Here is a 27,558-nt window from a genome sequence, read left to right as displayed (position 1 = left end):
TGTAAAAAATACTGTTATAAGTGAAAGTCCTGAATTTAAATATTTACTTAAATTAACAAACAAAAGTACTGTCAATATGTATTTAAAGCATTAAAAGCGTATTATTTAAAGAAGAAACAATCAAATGGTTAAAGTCAGTAAATAACAACTAAATATTTCTTCAAATGTCAAAACGCTTCATTCAGCGTTACATCATCATTATCATAATTATTATTATTATTATTATTGTGTAAGCAGCAGGTCAATGGAGAGCTAATTATAATTGCTTTAAATACTGTTTGGTAGTTTAAATACTGAGGTTAAGACTCCACAACATTAGAAACTAAACTTAAATTCTTCATGTAATACTACTACATACTGTAGTTCATGTAATTTAAAAGTTTATTTAAAAAATGACAATTTTTGTCAATTAAATATTAAGGTTAGCCCCCTACAATAACTGACAACCCACAATATTATTCACTGTACTATATATAAATTAATGTTCGCTCCCTACAAGGTTACACACAATAGAAATGTATCTAACTGAAATATTAATACCTCACAGTATTATATAGAATTTAAAAATTAAGGTGCAGATCATACAATGTTGCTGAAAGAAAACAAACTTATCTTTTTAGTCAAATAGATGACAGTGAATTAACAGCTTGAGGACATTAAGATGAAGTAAAGCACTTAAAACGAGCGTATAATTTATAGTTTATTTATTGAAACTAAAAAAAAAGAACAAACAGGTAATGATGTGACTCAAGCAAACAGAGGTACAGATAAAAAATAATACATTTGAAAAGGTCACTTTTTATTATAAAACCCCAAAGATGAATAACTGAGAGCCCTCACACACACTCAGGTTTAACGCTACACTATGGCCATCCAGTTTGTTGAACCGCCGTAAAATTAGTGTTTGGAGAATAAAACAGCAAAGCCTCGTCCCTTAACAGCACCTGCTTTGTGTCTACAGGTCGTCTTCACTGCTGATCAATCACTCGTTTATTTATTCATTTATTTTTTTAAAAACACGCACTGTTCCCTCGTCTCCTCATGCGTGCGTATTGACATATGACACGAAAACAACCCCGAACATTCACGAAAACACGGCGACAGGGAACAAAAATATGCTTTCAAATCTATTATTTCTCTCAAGCATCATAAACGATGAATCTCTCTGTACACGATTCGAAGCGGATGATAAAAATAATACGATGAGCTGAAGTGTTTCTCTGTTGTGAAAACTTTATTATTATTGGCCCCATGATTCTGCAACGATTTAAACATCAGTAAAAGGTATAAAGATTATTACCGATCACTCCTAATCGACCCTGCGACTGATGCAGAACAGATTCGTACTACAGGAAGCTCTAAACAAAGCTCGGTTTTCCATCAACAAGTGCAGCTTCATCTGGATAATTAAGCTTTTTGGTCCACAGTCGATGCACTGGACAGTAAATAAACACAATAATCCACTTTAAACTGCTCCTGCTTACATTTAGATGGAGCTACTATACAGCGAGCACCCTGAGCCCTGCCCAAAGACTCACAATTGGATACGTTTCAAGCTCATTTCTGTTATTTCTCTGGTCTTTGGTGAGACTGAACTGCATTTCTAACATGTCTCAACTCCGGAGACAGTGTTTAGAGCTGCAAAATGCAACCTGGGGCTCATGAAGTCACCTCGAAGGTGCATTTTGCAGCTCTAACTACTACGATGCAGAGGTGCAGATAAAAGATTTGTTCTCTAAGTTGCTCTGCTGCTGCTGCACGGAGACAAACGAGGGGATCTGAAAATGGAAAAGGCAGGAGAGGGATGGAAAAATGAGCAAAACAAAGCCGGCTAGGAGTCCTGAGGACGTCTCGCACAGTGTCGAAGCGTTGAGATGAGGCGGAAAGAGAGAGAAAAGTGTGAAAAGGATCTGGAAAAACATCTCCCTCTTTTTTTCTTTATTTTTTGCAGGTCGGGGAGACTCTCAGCTCGTCTCGTCTCTGCGCCGTCATTGTCGAACCTCCACGTAATTGGCAGGGAAAAGGCCATAGGCGCCTCTGCAGACGCCTCGCCACCAGCCCTCGTCGATCATCTCGATGTTGGTGATGATGTCGTCGGGGTCAAAGGAGATCTCGTCGTCGCCAGCTGGAGAAAGAAAGCAGATAGTGATTTCACCCTTTTCTGATAGTTTATAGATTGATAAAGCAACAAAACAGTCTGCAGACTAACTGATAATCCTCACTGCTTCTGTGGAAATCTGTAAACGTAGAACACTTTGCCCCGCTGCCCCTTTCAATTCAATTTTCAATTCAATTCAATTTTATTTATATAGCGCCAATTACAGTCTCGAGACGCTTTACAGAACCTATATGCCTGAACCCCAGAGCAAGCCAAAAGGTGACAGTGGCAAGGAAAACACCCTATTAACAGGGAAAAAACCTCGAGCAGAACCCGGCTCTAATGTGGGGGGACCCATCTGCCTGCTGGCCGGGCGGGTTGAGAGGGACAGAAGAAGTAGAGAGGTAGAGATAGAGGGGTAGAGGTAGAGATAGAGGGATACAGATAGAGGGGTAGAGATAGAGAGGTGGGGGGGTGGGACACAAGGACCATAAAACACAGCCACACATCTGAAGCATCCAGCATCCAGCTCTGGGACCAGGGACACTCGGAGAAAGGACACAGAAAAAAAACAGAGTGAGTCCATTAAACTGCTGTTATCACTCATCATTCCCATGAGCAGGTCCTCCACATAATCTCAGTATTCTGTTATCTCCTCCACATGTATAGGTGGAGGAGATAAGTCCACATTTGGAGGCTGGAGAGGTTTGATGGCGGCACAAATCAGCCGACTTCCAGCCTGGATCATAATTGTAGTCACTTTTATTGAAGTCTCTTTCACTTTCTGTTTTTCCACTCTGTTTACTTGTGTTTTTACTCAGCGACTGGTTCAGTTTAGGCACCAAAACATTTATTTACACGACTACAAATAGTGCCTGATGTTACTTTCTGTTCATCAGAGATCAGAGTAAACGATAACGGCCATTTAATGGATGATCACATTCAAATCAGGAGGTCCCACGGAGCTCTTGGTGAGAATTTTTGGATTTCCATTCATTCTGATATGTACAGTTTGGTGTTCACTCTACTTTTGTTTTTTTTAAATGCATCACAAACATCATATCTGCAGAATGTTTCCCTGTTTGTTAGAACTGGACCGACACACCAGCTGCTCATGTGGATCAGAAGGATTCTAAAATATACTGCAAAGTAACACAAACACAGTCGTCATACAATTCTCATCATAACCTTTCGGAAGCTCTGCAGTCTTTTCATTCTTCATTTTAGCACATTTATGAGGAGAAATTATCCTTTTTTTGTTCTTCAATGTTTCACTTCTTGTCCAAGTTTTTTCTGACTGTTGAAAGTGTTTTTTCTGACATGACTCCAGGTGTGAACAGTGGTCAGAACTGCAGTATAAGTATCTGATCAGTGAAGTAGGGCTGATCCAGTTTAACACAGATGACTTCCTTCACTGTTCTCTAAAACCATCTGTCTATGTCCAGAACACATACATTTCTGTCCTCAGAAGTGTCCCTTATCATTGAGATGACAGTGGATATTGCTGACTTTTATCTCCTGTGTTGTGTAGAAGTTGTTCAGTCTGTGCACACGTTGCTGCATTGTAGTGCAGAAATAAGTGTTTTACTCCAAGGATGAACCTTGAAACCTTCTTGTGTTTTTCTTGCTGACTCTGAAGTGCACCAAGATGTCATGTTTGGAGAAAAACTTATGGAACTACAAGACTGTTCTTTTTTTCTTGGTTGACTTCATAAAGGTCCAGTTGGGATAGAAACAGGTTCTAAGTGTTTTCTTAATAGATGAGGGCTAGTTTTCTAATCTGTAACTTTTGGACTGTGGAGGTTTGCTGACATGTTTCCATCTGTTCTGTGAGGGTCTCTACTTCTTGGGTTTTGGTTCTAACCCAGGTGTCATCTGCAGGGAGGAACTTTTGGGCTCTGCTTTACGTTTTCTACATGTAGAGATGGGTCACACTGAAACACCTGTGGTACAGCCATGCTGTTGTCTGTAGAAAGTAAACCCTCATTTTATCTGAAAAAGTGGCAGTCGGGCAAAACACAAAGCCACAATCTGGGGACGTCTGATTAAAAATACTTCACATCACATCCAAAACTCCACTCCTTTTATTGAGATCCAGACACTGGCCTGGATTATACCATTGTATCATTTGATGCCACCTATTTTTCCCCAGAAAACAGAGATCAGAAAACAGAACCGACTTCACCCACAATGAGATACGAGCCCTGCTGGATCTCTGCCTGACCACTAAATATTATAAAATACAAGGCAGGTTTCTACAGACAGAAGTACAGCTGTGCCATTAACTCTCCACGTCACCCACTGTGGCCATCCTCTACATCAAGAGTGTCAAACATACGGCCCATGACAATTTTTCTTAAAGAATTTCCAGATGTTCATAATGTTTTGTAAAAAGATAGTTCATCACATGTGAACATTTTCAGAATGTACTTTTTACACACACAAAAAAAGGGAAAAATTTGGAGTTGTGGTCATTTTACTGGCCGGTCCACTTGAATCAAATTCGACTATGTGGCCCCTGAACTAAAAAGAGTTCGACAGCCCTGCTCCACATGTAGGAAGTGGAAAACAAAGCACTGAGCACAAGGGAACAACTCCCTGCCACTAGTTCAGGCATTTGGACGACACCTGGGTAAAAATCAGAACCCAAGAAGTAGAACTTTCACAGAACAGATGAACTCTATGAAAAGAAACGACAAGACGGAAGCCTTGACTTGGAAATTCACAGAAAGACCAACAGCTACTGTTTGATTCCCACAAGCTGGAAGTTATCAAAACCTTACAGCAACACGTTTAGAAGCTTCCTATGAATTCAATTCAATTCAATTTTATTTATATAGCGCCAATTACAGTCAAATTGTCTCGAGATGCTGTACAGAACCCATATGCCTGACAGAAGACAGAAGGTAAAAGAAAAGCACTTCAAAACGGCGGCTGTACCAACTGGACCTTTGTGAAACCAGCAAAAAAAGATGTGGAAAAAACTGCAAACATCTCGGTGCAGTCAGACAAACAACCCAAGCAATGATGAGCAGTTCAAAGCAGCATGGAGGGCACAGACCTATACACAGCGTTCAACACAGTCAGAGCTCCTCAGGACAAGATTCAGCAGTTTACAGGAATCTAAAGGATGAGGGACCTTTGAGGACAGACAGATGCTTTCAGAGGAGCTGCCCTAAATCACTCACCAGCTACTTAAAATGCAGTCCTGACTTCACTCCAGAGGCAGTTTCTCAAACAGATTCACTCTGTCATGTGAGAATAAATACCTGGAACCAAACTTCATTCAAAGCAGTTGGTCTCACCTGCTTGGTAGTCGTACAGAGCTACAGCTGTCACCCCGAGGTCCTCGCCGTACTCATACCGCTGCCCATCTGCAACAAAACAGAGGCTTGGTGATTAAAAAGACTAGAAAGTGACTCTAGTTGGCCTCATTTATCATTCATCTCCACACACAGTTGAATTAATAGTTTTTTGAGACTCAACGTTTAATCTTTTTTGTTAAATATAGTATTTTATTACCCCTTCTCACAGTGTGTCTGTATGTTTTCATGTTGTAAAGTCCTGCCTGATGGACCAAAGACAAACTCCCACCTTTGTAGTAAATAAAGTTGTTTTCTAAAGTTTGTGTTTTTCTCTAACTGGTTGACAATCACACTTTTTAGCACAATTCTTAGAACACATCTGCACCCGATCTTCTGTCTAAAGTGTAAATGTGGAATAGTCCAGAGCTGATGAAGAGTTTTACCTGCTGCTGCGTTGTCGTCGGGGGTTTGGTAGAGTTCCTCCTCCTGTGTATATTGGCTCTGTGGCTCCGGCTCGTACAGCTGCTCTCCGTTCTCTGCAGCGTCGCTGGTAACATCCTCGACGTTCTAAGAAGATGAATGTAATCTGTCGGTAAAGGCTGCAACTCTCATGTTGGAAAGAATGTTTTAAATATGGAAAGCTGGACGATCTAAGCACAGAAAGTATTGTGTTTTTACATAAATTTGTTCACAGTGTTTGTGTATTACTAGTTTAGTGGACTATTCCCAAAACCACAAACATTTAAATTAGTGGTCTACCAATAATCAGACCTGACTTTTAGCATTTAACTAATCATCTATTGATTTAAAAATGTGCCACTTTGGCTCTGATGTAGTCGCCTCTTTTAAGCTGCCTACAGCACATGGTCATTTAAACATTTTAAACAGAAGTTTTGTGTTGGAGTTTCACTTATTCCAAATTCTGACACCAAGATTGTCATTTTTACTGCATCAGCTGCAAGAAATTGCGATTAGTTGAGCCCTAAATGCAGCCACTGTTCAACTGCTCAACAACACACTCCATTGTAAAATTCACAAATGTATACTATTAATTTGCAAATATCTTTATTCTCCTTTAACATGGATGCAGGCTGTCATGATCTCGGTTTACCTGATCATTGCATTGACTGTTGTTTCTTCAGCTGCACTAGGTATTAGGATTTGGGATCTTTTCTATGCTAACAATTCTGCTTATTAATTCTCAATGTTATTGATTCTGTGAGTTGAGTTGTTGTAGTGTAACAGTTACAGGAGACATTCTTCTTCATTGAGTACTTTTACTACCACAGTGCATTTTTCTGATTACACTAGCATTTACTGTGAATAAAATTCCAGTACAGGACTTTTACAGTGTGGCATTAGTAGTAAATGAAGTCATGTGGATACTATATTTCTTACGTTTTTTTTTTTTTTTGCTAAATTAAGGTGACTGTTAGGAGACAATTACACAGTTTGGGAAGTTTACCTGCTAATTAAGCAACTTAACGGAGTAGACTGACCGAGAATATTGCAAGACTCATGATTTATTAAGACAAATGCATGAAGAGAATAAAGCCATTACTGCATTCAGCTCAGATGACTAATGGTGCAGATTCATAGTGGTCGACGTTCACTAACGAGTCTGCAGTGTACTGTTGAAATTTGTTTAGGAACTGATGAGCAGAATCAAGTTTAAACTTTCTTAATGATTCCTTTGGTTAAGTTTGAACCAGTTCTCGATGCTAATATTTATCCATTAATGTGTGCAGATAATTTACCACTGTAAGGTTAACAATCATCATAGTAATTGATCTGACATCACAAAACTGATGTAAAATTGTATTTATGTTCAGGTAATGAGGCGCTGAACTCTCCATTCCAGCTCACTGAAACACAGATGCTGTGACTGACCTGGTTGTCTGAAGCTGCTGCTGCTGTTGCTGGCTGCACTGGTGGGGTGGGGCTGGGAGTGGGACTGGGGCTGGCAGCCGGGGCAGGAGACGGGGCTTTGGGGGTTTCTTCGATCTTACGTCGAGCCTCCTCCTGCTCCTGCCTCTCTTTGGCCTGTCGACGCGCTCGCTCCTCCTCGGCCCTCTTCCGGTCCTCCTCCTCCTTCTGCTTGGCGATGTTCTCGAAGCGAGCCTTGATGCTTCCTGTGCTGCTGCCGGCTGATGAATGAAAACATGAAGTCAGGTCACATGTGGCCTAAACTTCTGGCTCAGAAACAAATGATGATGATGATAAATGCTCACCAGCCTCCACAGGTTTGGTTTTCTGGTAGGATGATGTCGGCTTCTCCACATCGTCAAACGTGCCTGCGCTCTGTACAACAACACAGATTCAGATGTAGGACCGAACCGCCAATACATAACTATACACCACAAAAACACACAGATGCACTGTGCAGTCAAAATGTTCAGAGACTGTTCCTGTTACCTTTGCAGAGTGAACACTGGTAGGTGAACGTGTGATTTCTTCACCACATTTTGTGCATACCAACATTGTGTATCAGTATCTTTGTGTCTTCTCTCTCCTGGCGTGTCCGTTTTGTCATCTGTGTTGGCATCTCTGGTTGTAGAACTAAACATCTCTGATCTACAGTTAGAAGCCTCACTGACCTCCAAGTTCTTTATTGTTCTCTTTATTCATTGTTTGTATGCTATCTTCCATCCTGTACTCTCTCGCTTTTACTGTCACCCCAACCAGGCGAGGCAGATGGCTGTTCTCCCTGAGCCTGGTTCTACTGGGAGTTTCTTCCTGGTGAAGAGTTGTTTTTTCCCCCACTGTTGCCAAGTGCTTGGGCAAATAGAAATGTTAGGATTGTTCAGTTTCTCTGTGTAATTTTGTAGGGTCTTCATCTTACTTTGTAAGGTGCCTTGAGATTTTTTTTAAGTTAAATATGGTGCAGCAGTCTGTTGGAAACTTGAGGTAACGTGTGTTGTAAATTGGCGCTATATAAATAAAATAACTTTACAATAATTAATAGAATTCTCTGTCAATCACCAACCTGGATGATCCATCCTATTTGTTGTTTACTTTCAGATTAACGTTACTGGGCACCGGAAAGTCATCCTATCAGGGTCAGACTGCCGAAATTCAAGTTAAAGGGTCACATTTTGACACATTTACACTATAGTAGCATTACAAGTGTTGCAGGAGCATTTAGAGCTGTGTGTCGCCGCACATGGAAACTTCTTCAACAGAGATGGCAGGCAATTTTAAATCAGGTTTTGCTTTTAAAAAAATGCAGTCTCAGAAGTTTCTGATCGCACCTTGACCCTGCTTACCTTATCCATGCGGTCGTTCTGGACACCAAATTTCCCTCCGAATCCTTTAGAATAATCTGGTAACAAACAGGACAGAAGTGTCATTTTTTTGTTGAAAGAAGCCACTACAGTCAACTTCATCAGAACCAAAGCAGACCAAAAATAAGCACCAACAAGGAAGCTTGTTACAAAAAAACGATCGCTGGTCTGCAAGTTCAGATGAAGCAGACTGTGGTTGGATGAGTTCAGAGCAGAAAGAAGAGCTGGAATCAAAGGATGGGCTGCTGAGCTCATGCAAACCTGTAAAGAGGAGGAACAAAAAATAAATAAAACTGACAGGAGAAGGACTGACAGGACAGTCTTTACATAAGCTCGAGCAGCCATCTCGGCTTATTCTCTGAACCGAAGATCAGCCGTGTCTCTGCAGCAGGAGGCTCCACGAAACGCAACGTCATGCACAAAATGAATGGATGGCTGCAAAAGCAAACAAACAGCATCGTGGCAGAGCAAAGGGAGGTGATCGGGGAGGTGAAGGCCGAAGTGATACACTGTCAGTGATGACTACTGGTAGATAAATACACGTTGCATTAGACTACTTGTAGTGTATAATAGGGCTCATGCAATAAGAGTTCTTTTTCTACTTGCTTCGAGGGATATTTATATTAAACTGTATGCTCACTGACATCACCTGGCCCAAAGGGAAGCTGTTTGTTGTGGAGAAGGAGATGGATAAGCGTTTCATTCAAGTGCTGCTCAAAAATATAAAAAAATGGCTCAAGACTCGGTAGAAACCTGCCACACCTGAGCAGCACACCTCTGAATGATGACAACTAAACTGTAATTTTCTCCAAAAGTCAGTTCACACAACAGAAAATTAATGCAGCCAAGCAGATAGTTTTTTAAAAGTCTGTTACTGAGACTTTAAGGTCTGTCAACTGTTTTTGGGAGAGTTTTTATCATGCAGACTTTCTACTCTAAGTCACTCAAAGTACCAAAACCATAAAGTAGAAATACTCCGTTATAAGTAAGAGTCCAGCATTTAAGTTTTTACTTTAGCACAGAAGTAGAAGTATAAAACTATACTTAAGGTAGGAAAAGGAACAGTATTCCCTCTGTAAAATAATGTATGTTATTGGTTTCTAGCTACTGCATTAATGTGTTTATCATTTTAAAATTGCAGTGCAATATATCCACTGCTTGTGAAGAATCTTCCCCCAAGTTTCAATAAAGTTTTATTTGAATCTACAACATTACATCATAATTTATTTGTTGACTATATTTGGTATTACTAAACTAAACCCTGCAAAGTAAATAGAGTTATTCAATAAAAGTAGTGGTGCAAAAGCAGAATATTTCCTCCTAAAATGTAGTAGAGTAGAAGTATGAAATTGCAGAAAACGGAAATATTCAAAGTACAAGAATCTCAAAATTGGCCTGAACTATGGTACTAGTAAATGCACTTTCCATCGCTGTAAAACTTGAAAAATTTAACCAAAACTACCTGCATGGCTAAACATCAGAGGAGAATTTTTTTAATTGTGGAGGATTGCTAATAGTTAAATATTTTTGTTGTAGTTTGTCAAAAAAAAATCCCATGAAACAACCAAAACTAGCAATTTATATGATATTTATATGTACAGGCTGTAAAAAAAGTGAAATATCTATAGCCTGTGAAGCCGCACCCAACACTTGTGGGCACTTGGAAATATGTATATGTTAGACAGTTTTTTTGTTTTTTTTAACAATCGCAGAAATTCACCTTTTTTCAGTTTTTATGATTAATGGCATTGTGTCATACTGCAACAGAATACAGTTTTGAGTTCTTTCTACTTCTAGTCATGGTTGTGCTGTTTCCATAGAGGTGTAGGATTTTATACTGTAGTGAAAAATGAGCCCACAGTGAGTAAAAATGTTCCAGGAGCAATGAAACAGAAATGGCTTGGAGTTCAGAAAATATTCTCCAACAATTGCACTGCTTCCTGCTGTTTGCAATAATTTTCTCTGAGAAACAGACTTTCCGTTGTTGGTTTTCATGGGATTTGTTGACAACAAAATAAAATTCCAGCCACATCATTCATGTTAGTGCCGCAGAAGTGTGAGGGGCTTTAACAGGGCCGGGGGTCCGTCGCGTAAATAAAGAAGCGGTTACTGAGGAGGACGGTGCCAAAGAAGCTAAGGAGGGGGGGGGAGTATTTTTCTGGGAAAGCGAAGGTGAGGCTCGAGAGGGGTTTGATAAAGGGGGGAGGCGGGGAGGGTTTGATAAGGGGGGAGAAAGGTGTTCAGGGGGTTTCTGTGCCTTTCTGGGACTCGTGCTTGGCCAGGCGCTCCTTGTGCTCATAGCCCAGAGCACACTGGTCCTGCTTCTCCACCTCTACCCCATACTGCCCTCCAAACCCACGCTTATAGTCTGCAACACAGCACACACACATATGGACACACAATCACCACACACATTACAAACCCACACAGAGAATATACACAGAAAAAAACACACAGAGAGACAACCAAGCGCCCGGCAGGCCACATGCTCAGTGATGTGAAGCAGGCGTGTTACAGTCTTAGAGGAAATCTAGTCAGGTGTACACACTAACTCTCCTCTGTGGCAGGTTGCTCAGAATATTTGTGACATTTACTGACTGGATGCTTTCAAGTGAGTTAGAAAACACCTCATCTGCCATGAAAATGCCAACTTAAATGTCTTTTTCAGCAGCTACCTGCCTGTATAAAACTCCAGATCAAATAAGGCTTAAAGGCTTCTATAATTCTCTCAATTCTTGTGTTTTTAAGCCCTTTATTTATAATATGATGTTGTGGGTGGAGGGTGTTGCTTGTATTGTTTTATTGCATTTGTATTCCTGTCATCTGTAAAGCAAGTGTTTTACAAATAAACACATTGATTGATATAAGGTGTAGTAATGTAAAGCTCAGGTTAAAGGATTTTAAAACTACAATCTAGCATTTTCCCTGCTGATATCATTGAATATTTCCATAAAAATGAAGGTCATCTGTGCAAGGTGATGTTAACTGTTCTTATTCTGAAATTTTTGTGACAAAAAAAAGGCCGTCATAGTTTTAGATGACAGTTAACAATTAAGCCAATTAGTGGGAAGAGTAAAGCATTTCAAAAATAGGCTACACAATATAAAATAAAACATTTTCATTTAGAATAGAAGTCGTCGTATTTGGTGGTGTTAAACTGAGAATTGAGGGACTCTTGATTAGTTCATATCTGCTCTGGCTACTATAATTCGAGCCTAATTTCAGTTTTTGGGCATCTCTAAAAGACAGTGAGTCTATTGCTACAAGTGAGTGTTGTCTCGAGGTGGACTAGTTGATTAGTTAATCGATATGCTCTCATCAAACCTAATTCTCAATGATCGAACAGTCTGCAGTGTTACTTTCATAAGGAGAGAGGTGATCAGTAATATTCCAGGATTAATCCATTATTTTTGACAGCGGGAGGAACACACTACTTGTTAAAACTCCACATTTTTAAAACTTTTCTTGCCCAACCTGAGACTGTTAACTAACTTTTTTGACGTTTGTTAAACATGCACTCGGATTTGGCTCCAAACCACATGACATCATGTCAACACGTTATTGGTATACTTGCACTTTGTTCAAATGAACAAGTTGTGTTTATACTTTACTAACAGCAGATGTCATATCACAGTTCAACAACCAACAGGGCAGACAATCTAAAAGCAGCAGCTAACTTGTCTGTGTTAGAATTCCTCAACACTGATTCTATATGCTTCCAATATTAGCTTCTTATTTTGGTTTATTATTTATTTAGGCCAATAAGGCTGCAGGTAGAGTGCATTTAGGCACCGTGGCTTGTTTGGTTAATTTAGAGCAGGGGTGTTAAACATACGGCCCCCAGACCCAAACTGGCTAACCTGAGGGCTCAATCTGGCACAAGAGACGACTTTGTAAAAATTACAGAGACGACAATAACGACAGTTTTTCAATAAGTTTTTCTTAAGAAATTTAAGACACCCTAAGCCTAAGAGTTTTCAGTTTGTTCATAATGTTTTGCAAAAAGATAAATCATTAAATGTGAATATTGCTATAAAACAAAGGGAAGTATTTTGAATTATTTACAGGTTATTATGCTGTGATTTTACTGGTTCTGCCCATTTGAGATCAAATTGGGCTGAATGTGGCCCTGGAACTAAAATGAGTTTGACACCCCTGATCTAGAGATTGAGAAAAGTCAAGCAAGATTTTCTTGTTCATTAAAGCTGCAGCTGCAAGTACGAGTGCAGGGAGAAATGCAATGACAGGAATTCTGGTCACTCCTGTCACTGATTCACTGCATGATTTGACTTTGATTGTTAGAAAGGTACAGATCAACACCAGCCTCAGTTTAACCTGAATCCCATTTAGTTTTGAGCCACTGGGTGTCATTAAAGCCTGCAAACTGCTGCACTTTCTATGAGAGAGCATCAGCTACAGGCCTGACATGCAGATAGAAATCTGAGCTGTGGTTTCACTTCCTCTTGAGCTTTTTTTCTTTGCATGTAGATTGAGGAAGCCGTCGACCTTTTAGAGCCCACACAGTAGCCACAATGAAACCACATCAAAGCTGATGCTGAGGAGGAAGGAAGGAGGTTTTTACACTGAAACACACTCGAAGCAAATGACCTGCAAAGGTTTGGTGGAAATAAACCCGGTTCAAAGTTCTAGCAAAAGTGTGCAATGTGGCAGATTTTAATCTTTGTGTAGGAAATGAGAGATGTTGTTCGGTTTTCTAACAGAGGAAACAAATTGAAAAAGCAGGTATTTCATTCATAGTGTTTATGAAGTTCCTATAAATGTCCTGGAATAGTTCTAAAGACTGTAAACTACCAATCTTTAGCTCTGGATCATATTTACTTTGGCATCATTGTCTTGATCAGTGAAACAACCAGCAGTACACCTGAATACTATTCACCGGCTGTAGACAGTTTTACGTCAGTATTTTCAAGATGCTTAAACTTCATGTTCGTCACCTAAACCCCACAGAAACCACATCAGTACCTTTCTGAGACTCGTGCAGCTGCAGTTTCTCCTGGTGGTCCCATCCCAGAGCCGATTTATCCTGTCTGTCCGTCTGCACGCCGAACTTTCCTCCGAAGCCCTTTACATAATCTGTATGAAGCAAGACACAGAAGCAGACACTGAAACGTTATATCTGAAACTGAACTTCATTTGCTGTGTCATATTATAGTTACACTGACAGATACTGTGGTGTAAGATGTTTCTTGGTTCTTCAGTTCAGAGCGTTAATTTACCTGAAAGCTCATTTCAGTTTAAATTACTTTCTGTTTAAATTAAAAGGATGAAATAACGGTGTGGAATTTTAAATTGTTATAGATATGTTAAACATTCCTTAGTTCTCGTGTCAATAAACTGATTTTAGATAAAATAACATGATCTAAATGTCTGTTGCGTGAGAAACCACAGTCCTTTATTACACTGAGACCAACAGTACCCACCATGACCTCTGCACTATTTCCAGACTACTGCAGGAAAAAATGGTTTGACTAAATCTCTACCAGCTGACAAAACTGTGTTCTTTCTCAGTTTGGTCAACCATAACAATAATTGGCTAAATCTACAGTAAATTTAAGTGTCATTAAATTCTATTTATGTTAACAGTGTTTCTCACAGATTATCCAGTAAGTAAATTTCACACTAAAACTAATTTTCGCACATGTAAAGTTTTATATTTCAGGAGCTATACTGGTGCGACTGATTTATGAAAAACAACTTTTGCATTATTTCACAGTGACTGAGGCGGCAGCATAATACAAATCTTCATTAACACAAGTAACAGGGAGCTTCTCTGCCTCGAGCTGTTTCAACAGCGGTGCATTAAAATGGCTGCTCCTGTTATCACAGCTCACATCACGTATGCAAACCGAGGCAGCAAACACGTGTAGCTGCATTGTGAGGAAAACTTAAGGTCACTCATATCTTCCTTCATCTGTAACCTGCAGAAAAACCTACGGAGGAGTGTCAGGCAGGAAGCTACAGGTTAAACTATGAGTCCAGACGAGTCAGAACAGACATGAGGGTGTGACTCACTGAGGCCCTGCAGACACACAAAACTACTGACAACACCACAGCAGCTATTAGAGCTTCCACTGACTTTCTGACAACCCAAACTCTCATCAAACCAAAAACTTGAGATTTTTTCAGCTGTGGACCAGCGTAACCCAAAGATATCAGAAAGCCTGGATCATTTGAAACTTTGAAATGGAAAGTTAAGACATCCTTTGAACACATGCTACTGTATATGTGTAGTCATTCTATTTTTAGATGCTTGCTTTTAAAGTTATTTATATTTACTGCTTTAGTTTTTGTCTGATTTGTAATCCTCAAGCACACTGGGCTGCATGTGTTGCATAAAAGTTGCCCCATGCAGTATATAAAATATTACTATGACAAGAACAAACTCCAAGGTTGTTCCTCCATCACCAAACAGCTGTGAAACAGCAAAACATTTCATCATAAAGTGGAAATATTATTGTGGTCATCTGAATTTTGTGTTTTCCTTCACATAAATAAAAACATTTCCATCTGCAGGCTGGTGTAGAAAAATTGGAAAATTCCCCAGAATGCAGAAATTAAATGGTTAATGGTCAAAATATACTGCCATGCTACGTAGGAACCAGAGTCTCTCAAAGGATATAAATATATCAACAGTATTTATACAACATTGGTATTAACACAGTCAAATAGCCCTTAGATAGAAGATAAAAATTAGCAATTAAGTAGGGATGTTATTGTTATTATTATGAAAACAGTAACACAGTGGAGCAGAAATATCCAGCTTATAGCTACAGTCTACATGCAGTGAGTCAACTCATCTATCAGCACTGATGTTCGCCTTTAATTAAAAACAGAAATAAAAAAGGCACTTAAATTGGGCTTTGTATTACTAATTTTCCCTTTTACTGTAAATGGAAAATTCACAAATATTTACAAATATCAGTTATTAGTTGACCCTCAAAGCTCACATTAGCAATCTGGAGTTCTTCCTCTGCTTTCTCTTCAGTTATATTTAAACATATGATGAGCAGAGCTTCTGATGACAACACGATCAGCTGTCATGGTTTGTGTCTTCAAGTGACTCAACTGTAACCACGTTGAATTAATTAATGGTGAAAACTGGATCTTTCCCACGTTCTACTGACCTTTCTGAGACTCGTGCCTCTCTGTTTTGCCCTGGTACTCGAAGCCCACGGCGCTCTTGTCCACCTTGTCGGTCTCAACGCCGAACTTGCCGCCGAAGCCTTTGGCGTAATCTGCCAACGACCAAGACAGAAGGAGGGGAAGGACAACATAAAGTTAGAGCAGGAAGAGGAGTTTCTACCACCATCTTCTGAGTTTCTCTCCAAAGATGCCGCTCTTGTTTGTGGTTTTGACTCCTGGAAACATGTTTTTTAATCTTGTTCTTTATAAAAGAGTTTGATTTTTAAAAAATTATTTAAAAAAAAAAAAAAAAAAAAAAGACATTCTGAGAGAGTAGAGTTTAAAATTTAAACAAAAGAAAAGAGTGGAGTTCATTCCATTTCAAATCATCACATTTTTATAAAAAAAATTCTGCTTGACTATCTCTGCTAGACCACATTTGTTTATTACATTAAATATGGATATTTAAAAAGATATTTGCAAAATTTTAGCTGGATATATCAAACATTTCAAGAGACAAATATTGTTGAATTGCCCGTCAACCCACTTTCAGCACATTTTTTGTGCATTGAAATTTGAGACTATATTTGAATGACATCATCTAAGGAACAATAGAAGATAAAAGCCTAAGAAAGTTACTGTTATTTCTCATCATGTCATTGATTCAGAATCTGCAATACATCGGACAACTAGATCAAATCTCTGATTATGGTTGAGCTGAAATATGGAAACAAATAAAGCCATCATGTCTCATCTTTGAGCTCAAATTAAAAAAATATCAATAATGCAGAAGTTAACGAGTGATACCTTCTGAAACATTTGTAGTTGCATGTCACAATAAAACAAAATATAGGAATACTTTTAAATATGAAATGGTCACAAAAATGAAAAGAAATTTATTTCTGTTTAATTTTCATAACTGATTGAGCAGGTATGATAAGTGGTACCACAAAAACAAAATTATTGGCAGACGGACTAATCAAAGTGGAGTCTAGAGTCTCAAAATTATTTAGTATAACTGAGAAAAACTAGTTTTGAATACCGGCATTGTTGAATTACGTTATCCAGCTGTGGTACAACTAAAATTGAAAATTTAAAGCTTTTATCTTTAATAGTTCTTTAAAACATCATCTCTCAAACATAGCCTTGAATGTCAATGTGCAGAAAACGTGCTTAAAGCAGTTCTATTGGCATTAAAAAGTCAGTTATTTATCAATCTTTAATATCATAGGTACTACTTTAAATATTCTTACCTAATAATAAAAAAAATTGTCAAGCAAATCAGAGATGGTCGAGTAGAAGGCCACTGAGAATCTGAGACAGAATAAACCTTAAGCAAGCTGGCGAATACACACCTTTACAAAACTGGGCCTGTTCAAAATAAAATGAAATAACATCCCACTCCACCAGCTGGGTGACATCTAACCACACACCAGTCAGCACCAATCACCTGAAACCTGAGACGGAGCAGTGACACGTTAAAGGAACCCAACATTTCAGAAATGAAACGGTCCTCTGCTTAGAAAATGTGCTGTGGTGTGTGAGATATCTGACACACACTGTCACCAGGATGTGTTATTTGACTCTGGGGAAAACAAACATCACACGAGCAACTGAGGAGTAAAAGAAGAAGCCATTGTTTGCAGGCGAAGGCAGAGGAATGAAGGAAGAAATGCAAAATAACATGGTTTGTCAAGACCTGTGTGAGGCTGCATTAGGATCCATTATATCAACATACACTACCGTTCAAAAGTTTGGGGTCATTTAGAAATGTCCTTATTTTTCAATGAAGATAACATTACATTAATCAGAAATTCAGTCTAGACATTGTTAATGTGGTAAATAACTATTCTAGCTAGAATTTTTTAATGGAATATCTACTTAGAGCTACAGAGGAGGAACATTTCCAGCAACCATCACTCCTGTGTTCTAATGCTACATTGTGTTAGCTAATGGTGTTGAAAGGCTAATTAATGATTAGAAAACTCTTGTGCAGTTATGTTAGCACATGAATAAAAGTGAGAGTTTTCATGGAAAACATGAAATTTCCTGGGCGACCCCAAACTTTTGAACGGTAGTGTGTGTGTGTGTGTGCGTGTTAGTGTGTATCCACATTTTCTCCCCGTTCCTCCGGGTTAATGGAAAAGCTGCATGGCAGCAGGAAATCTCGACAAACCTTTCTGGGACTCGTGTTTCTCGGTTTTGCCCTGGTAATCGAAGCCCACTGCGCTCTGGTCGACACGATCTGCCTGCACGCCGTATCGACCCCCAAACCCAGTGGCGTAGTCTACACAGCAAAGCAAGGTGGGGGCAAGGGTCAGACGTCAGGGTGAAGCAGCATGGTGGCAGTGGTCATGGAGAAGCCCAATTCCAAACCCCGCTGTAATACGTGCTTACTGATACCAACACTGACAAAAACACTTAACTGCACATAGTTACTCTAAGTAGAAGCACTTAAGACTGCAGCCGTGTTTCCATAATGTGTTTTTCTTGCACATTTAGAAGAGCCACATTCGAAAAAGTTGACGTGAATGGAAGAAATCCTCTTTTTTTTTTTTTTTTTTTTTTTTTAATTCTTGTCATATTCCTCAGTAGTTCTTGTGCTGGAAACATCAGTTGATAAAGTTCTATTTTCACAAATCATCATGTGAAGGCGGGTCTTGTCCCTGTCTAAAACAACTAGCTTCAAATGATTGATTATGCTGCAATTATCAGCTTTTTCTGTCTATTTTGAATTATTTTAGGCTACAAGGACTAACAGGCAGAGTGCAGTTGATCTATGATAACCTGCTGCTTGTTTTTTTATTCTGTGACCAACCGATCAGTTGAAGAACAAGATTTTCTTTGGTTCATTACAACCCTATTAATTATTGAAGGGTTACTGCCGAATTTAATTGCATTGAACACCGTTGAGTTTTGATTCAATGTCATTTATTTAATGTTGAATCCAAGGAAGACTTGCAACCTTCTTGATTTTTGCAATTTTTAGGTGCTTTTTCTAAGAGGAGTTAACGAGCTTCAGGGGAGACAAAACATAATCGTGTGATAAACTATTCTTGTTTGTAGAGACTCTGGACAACATGAAACATGGTCGACACCAGCGAACAAGAAAGACGAGTTACAACTTAACCAGGTCAAATAAATTCTTGAGGACTTTTCCCCATTTTGTTGTCGTAGATAAAGACTTCATTCGAAATTTCATACTCTTTTCTTTTTACTTGAGTACGGACCGCAGCTGCCCTTACAAAGTATGTACATTTTCATGGAGTTTACATACTTCAGGTACACAAAACTTTGACCATCACAGTGCAAAATGAGTGGTCCTCACTAAACCATTTAAGCTTGTTTATTCTTGTTCAAGACACTGTGACATAACTATGGACTAGGACTGCGGGTCAGAATAGTCAGAAAAGTATGCTGGCTTACATACTGCTAAATCCAGCTGGCTGTAGTAGGACATCCTGGTACTTTTGGTAAACGGCATTTGATACACGATGTGCTGGGACGTGCTAAATGTCTTTCTCACACACTATATATTATGGAAGCATGAATATTGGAATGCACACGATATTTTGTTTTCAGCTTTGTTGATTACAGTCACGTTCTGATGACACGATGCAGCCTTGTTTTGTTGCCTCAAAGCAGGTCATTTTCACAACTTTCTAAAAGTTTGCTTCAAACTGGCTTGTTACTATGCGGAAACACGGCTTGTGTGGTGCAGCAAAGATGTTTGTTAAACAGAGACATCACTGAGTAACCGCTGGAATTGGGCAAATATTCAGGACTTTGGGAAGGATGAAGGCAAAACAAAAAGGGCGACAGCATGGAGTCATGACAAAGCAGCCTCTAAGTACTAGAAGCTAAGAAGCTGGAGGAGACTCCCAGAGGACCAGGTTCCTGCTCATTACTGCATACAGTGCAGGCTGTCAGTATTATGTAGTTCTGACTTCAAATGTTACTTTGACTACAAGGATTGAGTCTTGAATTTTAGCCCTAATGTTTCTGTATTTCGTAAGCCATGTAGCACAGGAGTAGATGTCAGAGGGATGCAGTTGATGCAGAACATTACCTCTAACAGAGGCGGGTCGTTTTATCTGAGCATTTCAAGCACAGATACGTGTGATATATTCGAAATGTGCAGAAAGTTTTGAGCATGAGCTGTAAAAGACTGAATAATTCAATTCATCACTGATTTACAGACAGATTACCCTTTAGATAAATATCCAATTGCATTTTTTCAGTGGAAGATGACACGTGTGCATCTTTACTCCTGTTTATCAATTAGTATATGAGCTGAAAATAAAAGGTACACCTTTAAATGTGTAATTCATTGTGAAATCTTTCAGTGCATCTAAATAAAAGTTAGACGCATGAATGCTACGAATATAAAAAGTATGAAGCCAAACAACATGCCTCTGTCATAACACAACCTGCACTGTGACATGTAACTTTCACATATTTTCCTAACACGTCCATTAGCGCAGCTGGCTCCTGGTGAAGCAGAGCGGCTGATCAACACAACCGGAGTGAATGTAGTGAAGCTGGATATGAGCCAAATGCTCATCAAACTGTCTTGAGACTCTAAAATGTCTCTCCTGTAGGCAACTCTGCTAACAAAACCTAATCAGCTGATGAAAAGGGTAAAGATAAACGGTGAATTTAGGGGTTCATCACTAATGTGTCCACTGAGTAAAAACTTGTCTCCCTGTTTTCGACACAGCTGCATATTTCTGGAGTTTTTGTTTTCACTGTGGGTGATGTGAGGCAGACGCAGACATGCAAAAAGACAACAAGTTACGACATCACCTTTCTGCGAGGCGTGTTTCTCCGTCTTTCCGGCATACTCAAACCCAACAGCTGACTGCAAAAAGAGAGATAGAAGCAAAACAATTATCGTGTGTTTGAAGACACTTTAGATTTTAGAAAACCAAGGCTTCTGGGTTTGTCCTGCACTGCTTTTTGTTTTGTACAAATGGAAATGAGATGCACAAAAGGCTGCCATGGTGAGCAATGGAGACAAAACTGAAATCTTGCTTTTTGTTATTTATGCAAAATTTCATCTGGAACGACACAGCATGTTTCTTTCTGAAATATTAGTCAGCGACATCTGTTGTTTTATGTATGTTTCGTGCAGATGAGTAGGACACTGCTGAAAAAAAAGACAGAAAAGAAGCTGTTAAACACAAGATTCATGTTTTCTATGTAGGCATCTGTTTTTTGGCACAAATATTTATGGTTTGCATTTTTTCTTTGATTCTAACAATTTGTTTTTGCTGCCAGATTTTTAGCGCTGTGGTGTCATCAGTCTAGTTTAACTGTGGACTTTTAAGTGCACATGCAGATTGCTTTTGTATTAATAAAAACTGTATGTGTTATTGCGGAGTTTGACTGTTTCCTCTCGTATGGAATACTGGTAATTTCTGATTTATTGGTTTTTGTTTTACACTGAACCCCTGGAAGACTTACACTTGCACTGTGGAAGCTGACGTGGATGCAAATGGCTGAATATATCAGTGTTTTATCCCTACAACAGTCAAAGTGATCACAATTAAAAACGAGTTTCCTTCAAGAATTCTGAGAAAATACTGCTGTTTAGTTTGCCTTTAAAAATGTTTTATCAAGTATTTAATATATGTTTTCATTTATGCTTAATGTTTAATGTACAGCACATTTTTAATGAGAATTCCTGAAGGACTAGTTGTGCTTTAAGACACTGCTAATGGAGATCGTAAAAAACAAACTGTGATTTTTGCTTTATGAACGATCCTTTCACCACTTTCAGTTAAATGTTTATGAAAACTGTAGTGCACAGTACTGCAATAAGTGTTGACTTCAGTTCAGCAAACAAAAAAAAAAAAAAACATCAAAACACTCAGCTGTGTGTCATTTCCGTGAAATGAACGAGATGTTGTTGCACAGTTGAGTGGTGGGCAGCCACAGGAAATACCTGATCAACGCGGTCAGCCTGCACTCCAAACTTCCCTCCGAAGCCTTTGGAGGTGTCGGTCTGGGAGCAGTGCTTGGACAACTTGCTCTGGTAGTCATGACCCACGGCCGACTGTAAACACAGAGCACGGATACTTTAAACGCACATTTAAATTTCAGAACTCAAAACAGGCTCCCGTATGTTGAGAATTTGGGGAAAAAAATGGGTAACAACATTATCTGGGGAGGGGAGGATCGCTGAAAAGAGCAGCAAAGCTGGAAACACGGCCAGCAGTTTGAGGTGGTGAAGTCTGACTCATCACAGATGCACAGTGTGGTGTAAACAGTGCTCGGTCATCACATTCATGCTGCAGTGACCACACAGCCCAGAGCCAGAGAGGTGTGGATGGACAGAGCTGCCTGCCAGGAAGGATTATCAAGTGTGAAACGGTCACAACTGACTCAGCCTGTTCACACACACTGAAACCAGCATTAGAGAAACTGCTGCCAAGGCTCAGAGGACTTTGACGTCATTTAAAATTTGTCAAAATGTTTTGGATTTTCAGTGGAGGCTCCCTCTGTAAATAGATTTGTTGCTAAAGCAAACCAGGATGCAGTGAGCTGGTTGGTGTTTAGTTTCAGTTGCAGGAAGATCAGTAACTACAGGATCAACTAGTTTCCCCCCCGCCCCTTCCTCCACAGAAGAAAAAGTACAAGAAACAACAACAAATAGCATAGCATGGCAGATTTTTGTAGTACAGTGGTGTACAGGACAAGTACTTTCAGTTTATTTCAACACTGTGCAGACTGATCTGCGCTTTGCTCTGCATTCAGAGCTAAAGTGTTTATGTGTCAGATAAACAAAAGAGATAAATGAAATTCTTAATTAAACTCAGGATGACAAAATGATCTGCTGCTGGACGTGAAAATCAGAATATGATTAAATACTTGATTGAGAAGTTCAGTCACTCCACGAAACTGGTTTCTATCCCGAACAAACAAAATTTTGTTCTTTTTAAAATCACAATTCTGCATTAAAAGGACAATCTTGAACTAGATGATTAGATGTAACATTTTTAAAATAATACTTGTAGCTTCTATTTGCTTTTTCAGCACAAAACTAATGCAAGAGGCATTCATCAAAACATTAAAAAATAGATGCAACCAATTATCTTAAGATTTTGAAGTGAAATGTAAGAAAAAACTAATTCCTTTACGTCTTAACATTTTTAAGACATCTGAAATATTGATGAAAGATATCTTAGTTTAAATTAAGCCTTTATTTTTGATGTGGACATCTTCAGACTTTACAATGACTTAAGGGTTAATGATATGTTGATAAATCGATCAACAGAACAATAATCTGAAACTATTTTTGTGACTGACTCATTGTTTTTGGCATTTTTTCCAAGTCACAAAATTGAAAAATTGAACACATTAACACAGTCCAACATCTAACAGCTAAATGTGAATGCCAGTAGTGTGGTTCATATCATGCGACACAAACTTGTCACATGACCACATTCAAAGCAATTATATAAGGAGACAGAATGACATCCATGGAGTTCTTCATGTGTTACTGACTAATTAGTTATTGATGGTTAAGGCTGATGTTTACCGGTTAAGAAAACTGCTCAAGATTTGCACCCTTGGCTCTCACGGTCTCTTACTTTGTCCATGCGATCCTGCTGCACTCCAAACTTTCCTCCATATCCATGAGAGGCCTTGGGCATCGTCTCCAGCTCCTTCTGCTTCAAGCTGGTGTGTTCGGTCGACACCGTCTCACGCAGCCGATGGATACTACGCCAAAGGAGGACACGATTAGAGCAACATTTCTATACTGTATTTAACATAAGTGGAAAAAATATGCTTCCTCACTCTATGTGCTCCTGATGTCCTGAGCCAGCCACCGTCTTGGCCCCCCAGCGCTGCTCCTTCTCTGACAAATCATTCTGGAAATACACAAACGATGACAAGGTAAGTGAAGGATAAAGGATGTTGAAGAGGATTATGGAGAACTAAAGGAGGAACAAAAGGAGAAGGAAATGAATGAAGGTACCTCAAAATCAGGGTCAGTTTCCCAGTCGTCCCCTCCATCATCTACAGTCACATTGACCATCTGTCCTACTGCTGCCCTCCGCATCTTTAGTGAGCCTAGACCACGCACTCTGAAACACAATTAAAGCTTTGTTTGAGATCTGTTATTGCATATATGTAGAAAGGAATAAGGCCTTTATGGACAGAGCTGAAAAACGCAAAAAAAATATAATGAAAAGCTCAGGGAACTACTACGTCAGGGGACCTGTGTTTAGAGAATTTACTGCACATTTTTGTCACAGTGGTCAATAAAAATGAGATAATTAATCATGTATGTGGGAAGTTATTTCTCATTAGCCAGTAATCCTGTAAGTCAGTTTTCCTTCAAAACTGATAACAAAACATGTTCTAGCATCTCCAGTTCTCTGCTGCTCTCTGCTTTGCATAATTGCAAAGTGAATATCTGTAGATTTTGCATTGTCTGTCTGACAAAACATTTGAGAAACTGGACTCAACTGTACTCTCATGATGCTGTGTTACACAGAGTTATTACTAGAACCGTAATAATTACTCCTCTACATCGTCGCCATACTAGCAGTGACACTTCACTGCTAATATGGTCCATGCACTCCATCTAGTAATATTCTTAAGTAAGAAATGGAAACATCCAGTCTTCATTTCTTACAAACAAGAAACGTGACACGTCCGCAGTCCTAGCTAATTAAAAAATGGTTATCTTTCAAAGTCATTGTTTGTTTTTTAGAACAAAAATCACTTTTTGCACCATCATCCCATGCTCAACAGCTAAATGATACATCAGTGCACACTATTGTAGTTAATCACTACCAGGTGCCATTGTTGTATTATGATTGTATTGTATGTTTGCACTCCAAGGTCCTGAGCTGATAAAAGTGACAGTGTTTAGTGGATGATCTCCAGTGTGGTGTACCAGTTATTGACATAAAATTATTAGGCAACTATTTTTAATTAAAAGTTTGATTATTTGAGTCTGTTTTCAAACTGAAATGCAAAAACCTTAACCATTCTGTTTTTTTCTTTTTCAGAAAATGCTGTATTTTCATGTCAACTTTACAATGAATTGAAGAGCTGTAGGTTTAAAGACTTTCTGACAGCTGTCAACTTTGAGTGTGAGATATGACACCACACATTTAACCAAGAAAACAGTCAGCATAATTGATGATGACAGAAATACAGCTGATGTCCAGGCATCTAGCTGGAACAAAAGCTCTCTGTGCCAGTTCCTGCCTCAGCACCATGTGGGCGATCAGCATCTGTGTTCAATCAGAGGCTGCAGGAGACGTGGCTCCATTCATCTCGGGAAGCTCCAGACCAGGAAGAAGCAGCAGCCTGAAAACTTCATGTAGGTTACATGATAGGACTATCTCCTCCAGAACAACCACACCCACCATCTGACTGTTCTGACCAGGCCTGTGAGAGGGAGAGTCCACTCAGGTGTGACTGTGAGGTGAAAATGTATTCATGATAACAGGGAGCAACTGGTACTGTTAACCCATTTCCGTACAGACCGCTGAACCCAGATAATGTCGGTTAGTTTGCTTCAATTAAAGCAGAAAAGGCCACATGTGCCTGGACTAGCAGAAGAATATTTTAGCATGAAAACAGTTAATTATACAACCGTGTCAGCGTGGCGTGTTTTTAATTAAGATTTCTAGCATCAACAGGCTTAGAAAAACTCAAACCCCTCGTTAATGGTTAATAGCACTAATGCACATTCAATGTTAAGTGACCAGCAGCAGTAAAAACGCATAAATAAATCTAAAATACGGGTACAGAGTTAGCAGCGCCAGTCGGTCTCTGGTATTTCCTGTTCCAGTTAGCTAGCCAGCTTGCAAGCTAAAGCTAGCATGACTTCTGGAATGATTACCTGGCTCAGCGCGAGCCCGGCCGTTGGCGGACATTTTAGGTGTTAAATGCTCACCGACAAAGGTAGCTTCGACTCGGCTGAACTCTCTAAAGCCTCCCCGGTGGACGCGGTCCGCTCACAGCCGCAGCTTTGATGGAGAAACGGTGCAGGGATCCGCTGGTTCTCCCTCCGCAGCTCTTCCGGCTCTCCCAGTATCCCAAGCCTGTCCAGCGGCGACGTCACAGGTGGGCGGAGCGAGGGGAATATATCGATCAAGTTTCTACAGAAAATTAAACGTTGGATATTTAAAATTAAATTATATAAATATTTTATATTTATTTGATTTATAATTTCGAATTCTATATTTTTATGTAAACATTTTTTGATACATTTATATATACTTGATTCGTGCATTTATTTTGCTGGTTTTATGTCAGTTTGTTTTTGCCAAGGTAATGTATTAATGTACATTTGATTTATGCATTTTTTCCATTTTTAAAATATTTTTTTTTAAACCAATGTGATTTATAAATTCATATTTGTTATATAAATTTGATACATGCATATAATTCATTCTTATTACATCATTTTATTTACAGTTTTATGGTCATTTGATTCATGTTTTGTATCAAATTGATTTAGAAATGCAACTAAACTTTTTATATAACTAATAGTTTTGATTTTTTTTAATCCATGCACTTTATTTTACATCTAATTTACTATATACATTTATTTTTTCCATTTCAATTTAATGCATACATGTTTTTTATATCAATTTGATTTATAAATTTCAGTAAGCTTCTATATCAATTTGATCTGCACATTTAATTTAGATTTTTATGTCAATTTGTTAAACAATTTACTGCTTTGTTAACTTTGAAATATAACTTAGAATTTTTATACCAGTTTGGACAAAGATGTGTAACTATTTTATTTATTCCAAACAAATATTTGTCTTACTGAGGTTCTATTTTCTGGCCAACTGGCAGCATTGTACATAAAATTTAAACAGAATTTCATTATCAAGATATCTCAAGAAATTAATGCTGTGATGTTTATTTTCTTTAGAAATAAAATCCTATAAAAGAAATCTGAACTTTTAAATATCCACAGATAGATTTCCACACAGGTCAACTAAGCTCCATGGGACCAGACCCATGAGTACACTCAAACCAGCCACAAGACGATAAAAATACTGAAAATAACAACAAAGAGGCACAATAAGAGCATAAATGGGTGTAAAATGAGACATAAAAAGGTTACATAGAGATGCAAAGTGATCACAGACACAAAGATGGTGCAAAGCAAAAGACGAGCTACAGAGAAACACAGTGACCACAAAGAGGCATTCGCTGTCATTTACAACCGACCTTTTGTAAATGACACCGAATGAAAAGCTTTTCATTAACGTTGGTCGGATATTATTTCCTCTTACATCTATCACCTTAGTACTCATCCTTGCAACACTGCTCTAAACAACTAACTAACCCTTTAACTGACACTTTTTTCTCAGTCAAACATCCCAACACCAGGAGAGGAGAAGACAAAACTCAGTCTTTTTTTTTTTAATCTGCAGTGGAAAATAAGTTTCAGTATTTTATTGAAAGTAAGCAATAAATAATACTGTGATAAAAATAGTTTAGAAGTACTCAGACTGTACATCATTGTTACAAGATCAGAAGATTCAACAGACGAAGAGCAGGAATAAAACAACAGCAACATGATTTGCATTGTGCATAAAATGACTAAATCACAAACAAACGAGAAAGATCTACTTTAAGCTTCGACTACATGTAGGGTGAAAAAAAAACTCTTCGGTTCCTTCTCATTAAACGGTGGAACCTGTGTTGTGAGTGTAGACGACACAAAGTTGAGAAGCAT

General features: G+C 38.8%; 1 protein-coding gene across 2 annotated transcripts; it reads right to left on the bottom strand.

Annotated features, from left to right (window-relative positions):
* Positions 1–687: 687 nt before the first annotated feature.
* LOC111572572 (src substrate protein p85) lies at positions 688–25,914 on the bottom strand. 2 transcript variants are annotated; one of them, XM_023276298.3, is made up of 16 exons: positions 25,753–25,914; positions 23,815–23,923; positions 23,634–23,707; positions 23,426–23,555; positions 21,778–21,888; positions 20,637–20,691; positions 18,007–18,117; positions 15,833–15,943; positions 13,671–13,781; positions 10,945–11,055; positions 8,670–8,725; positions 7,635–7,704; positions 7,294–7,550; positions 5,847–5,970; positions 5,404–5,472; positions 688–2,125 (listed from the first exon to the last, which is right to left on the bottom strand). In XM_023276298.3, the coding sequence occupies exons 2-16, from the start codon at positions 23,896–23,898 to the stop codon at positions 1,989–1,991; spliced, it is 1,611 nt and encodes a 536-aa protein (XP_023132066.1). In that variant the 5' UTR covers positions 23,899–23,923; positions 25,753–25,914; the 3' UTR covers positions 688–1,988. The 2 variants fall into 2 exon arrangements, with proteins under 2 accessions (XP_023132066.1, XP_023132068.1); XM_023276300.3 differs by lacking the exon at positions 10,945–11,055.
* Between the last annotated feature and the right edge of the window lie 1,644 nt (positions 25,915–27,558).

Source organism: Amphiprion ocellaris, chromosome 1 (genome assembly GCF_022539595.1).
Source record: "Amphiprion ocellaris isolate individual 3 ecotype Okinawa chromosome 1, ASM2253959v1, whole genome shotgun sequence".
Lineage (NCBI taxonomy): Eukaryota > Metazoa > Chordata > Actinopteri > Pomacentridae > Amphiprion > Amphiprion ocellaris.
This window is presented reverse-complemented; position numbering and strand designations above follow the sequence as displayed.

Bases quoted from the DNA above. Each gene is read 5' to 3' on its own strand.
- LOC111572572 (XM_023276298.3), bottom strand. From the start codon at position 23,898: ATGCGGAGGGCAGCAGTAGGACAGATGGTCAATGTGACTGTAGATGAT. The intron at 21,889-23,425 runs GTAAGAGACCGT...CTGTGTTTACAG, and splicing joins AGCAGGATCGCATGGACAAA to TCGGCCGTGGGTCATGACTA. The intron at 18,118-20,636 runs GTGATGTCGTAA...TTTGCTGTGTAG, and splicing joins GAAACACGCCTCGCAGAAAG to ACTACGCCACTGGGTTTGGG.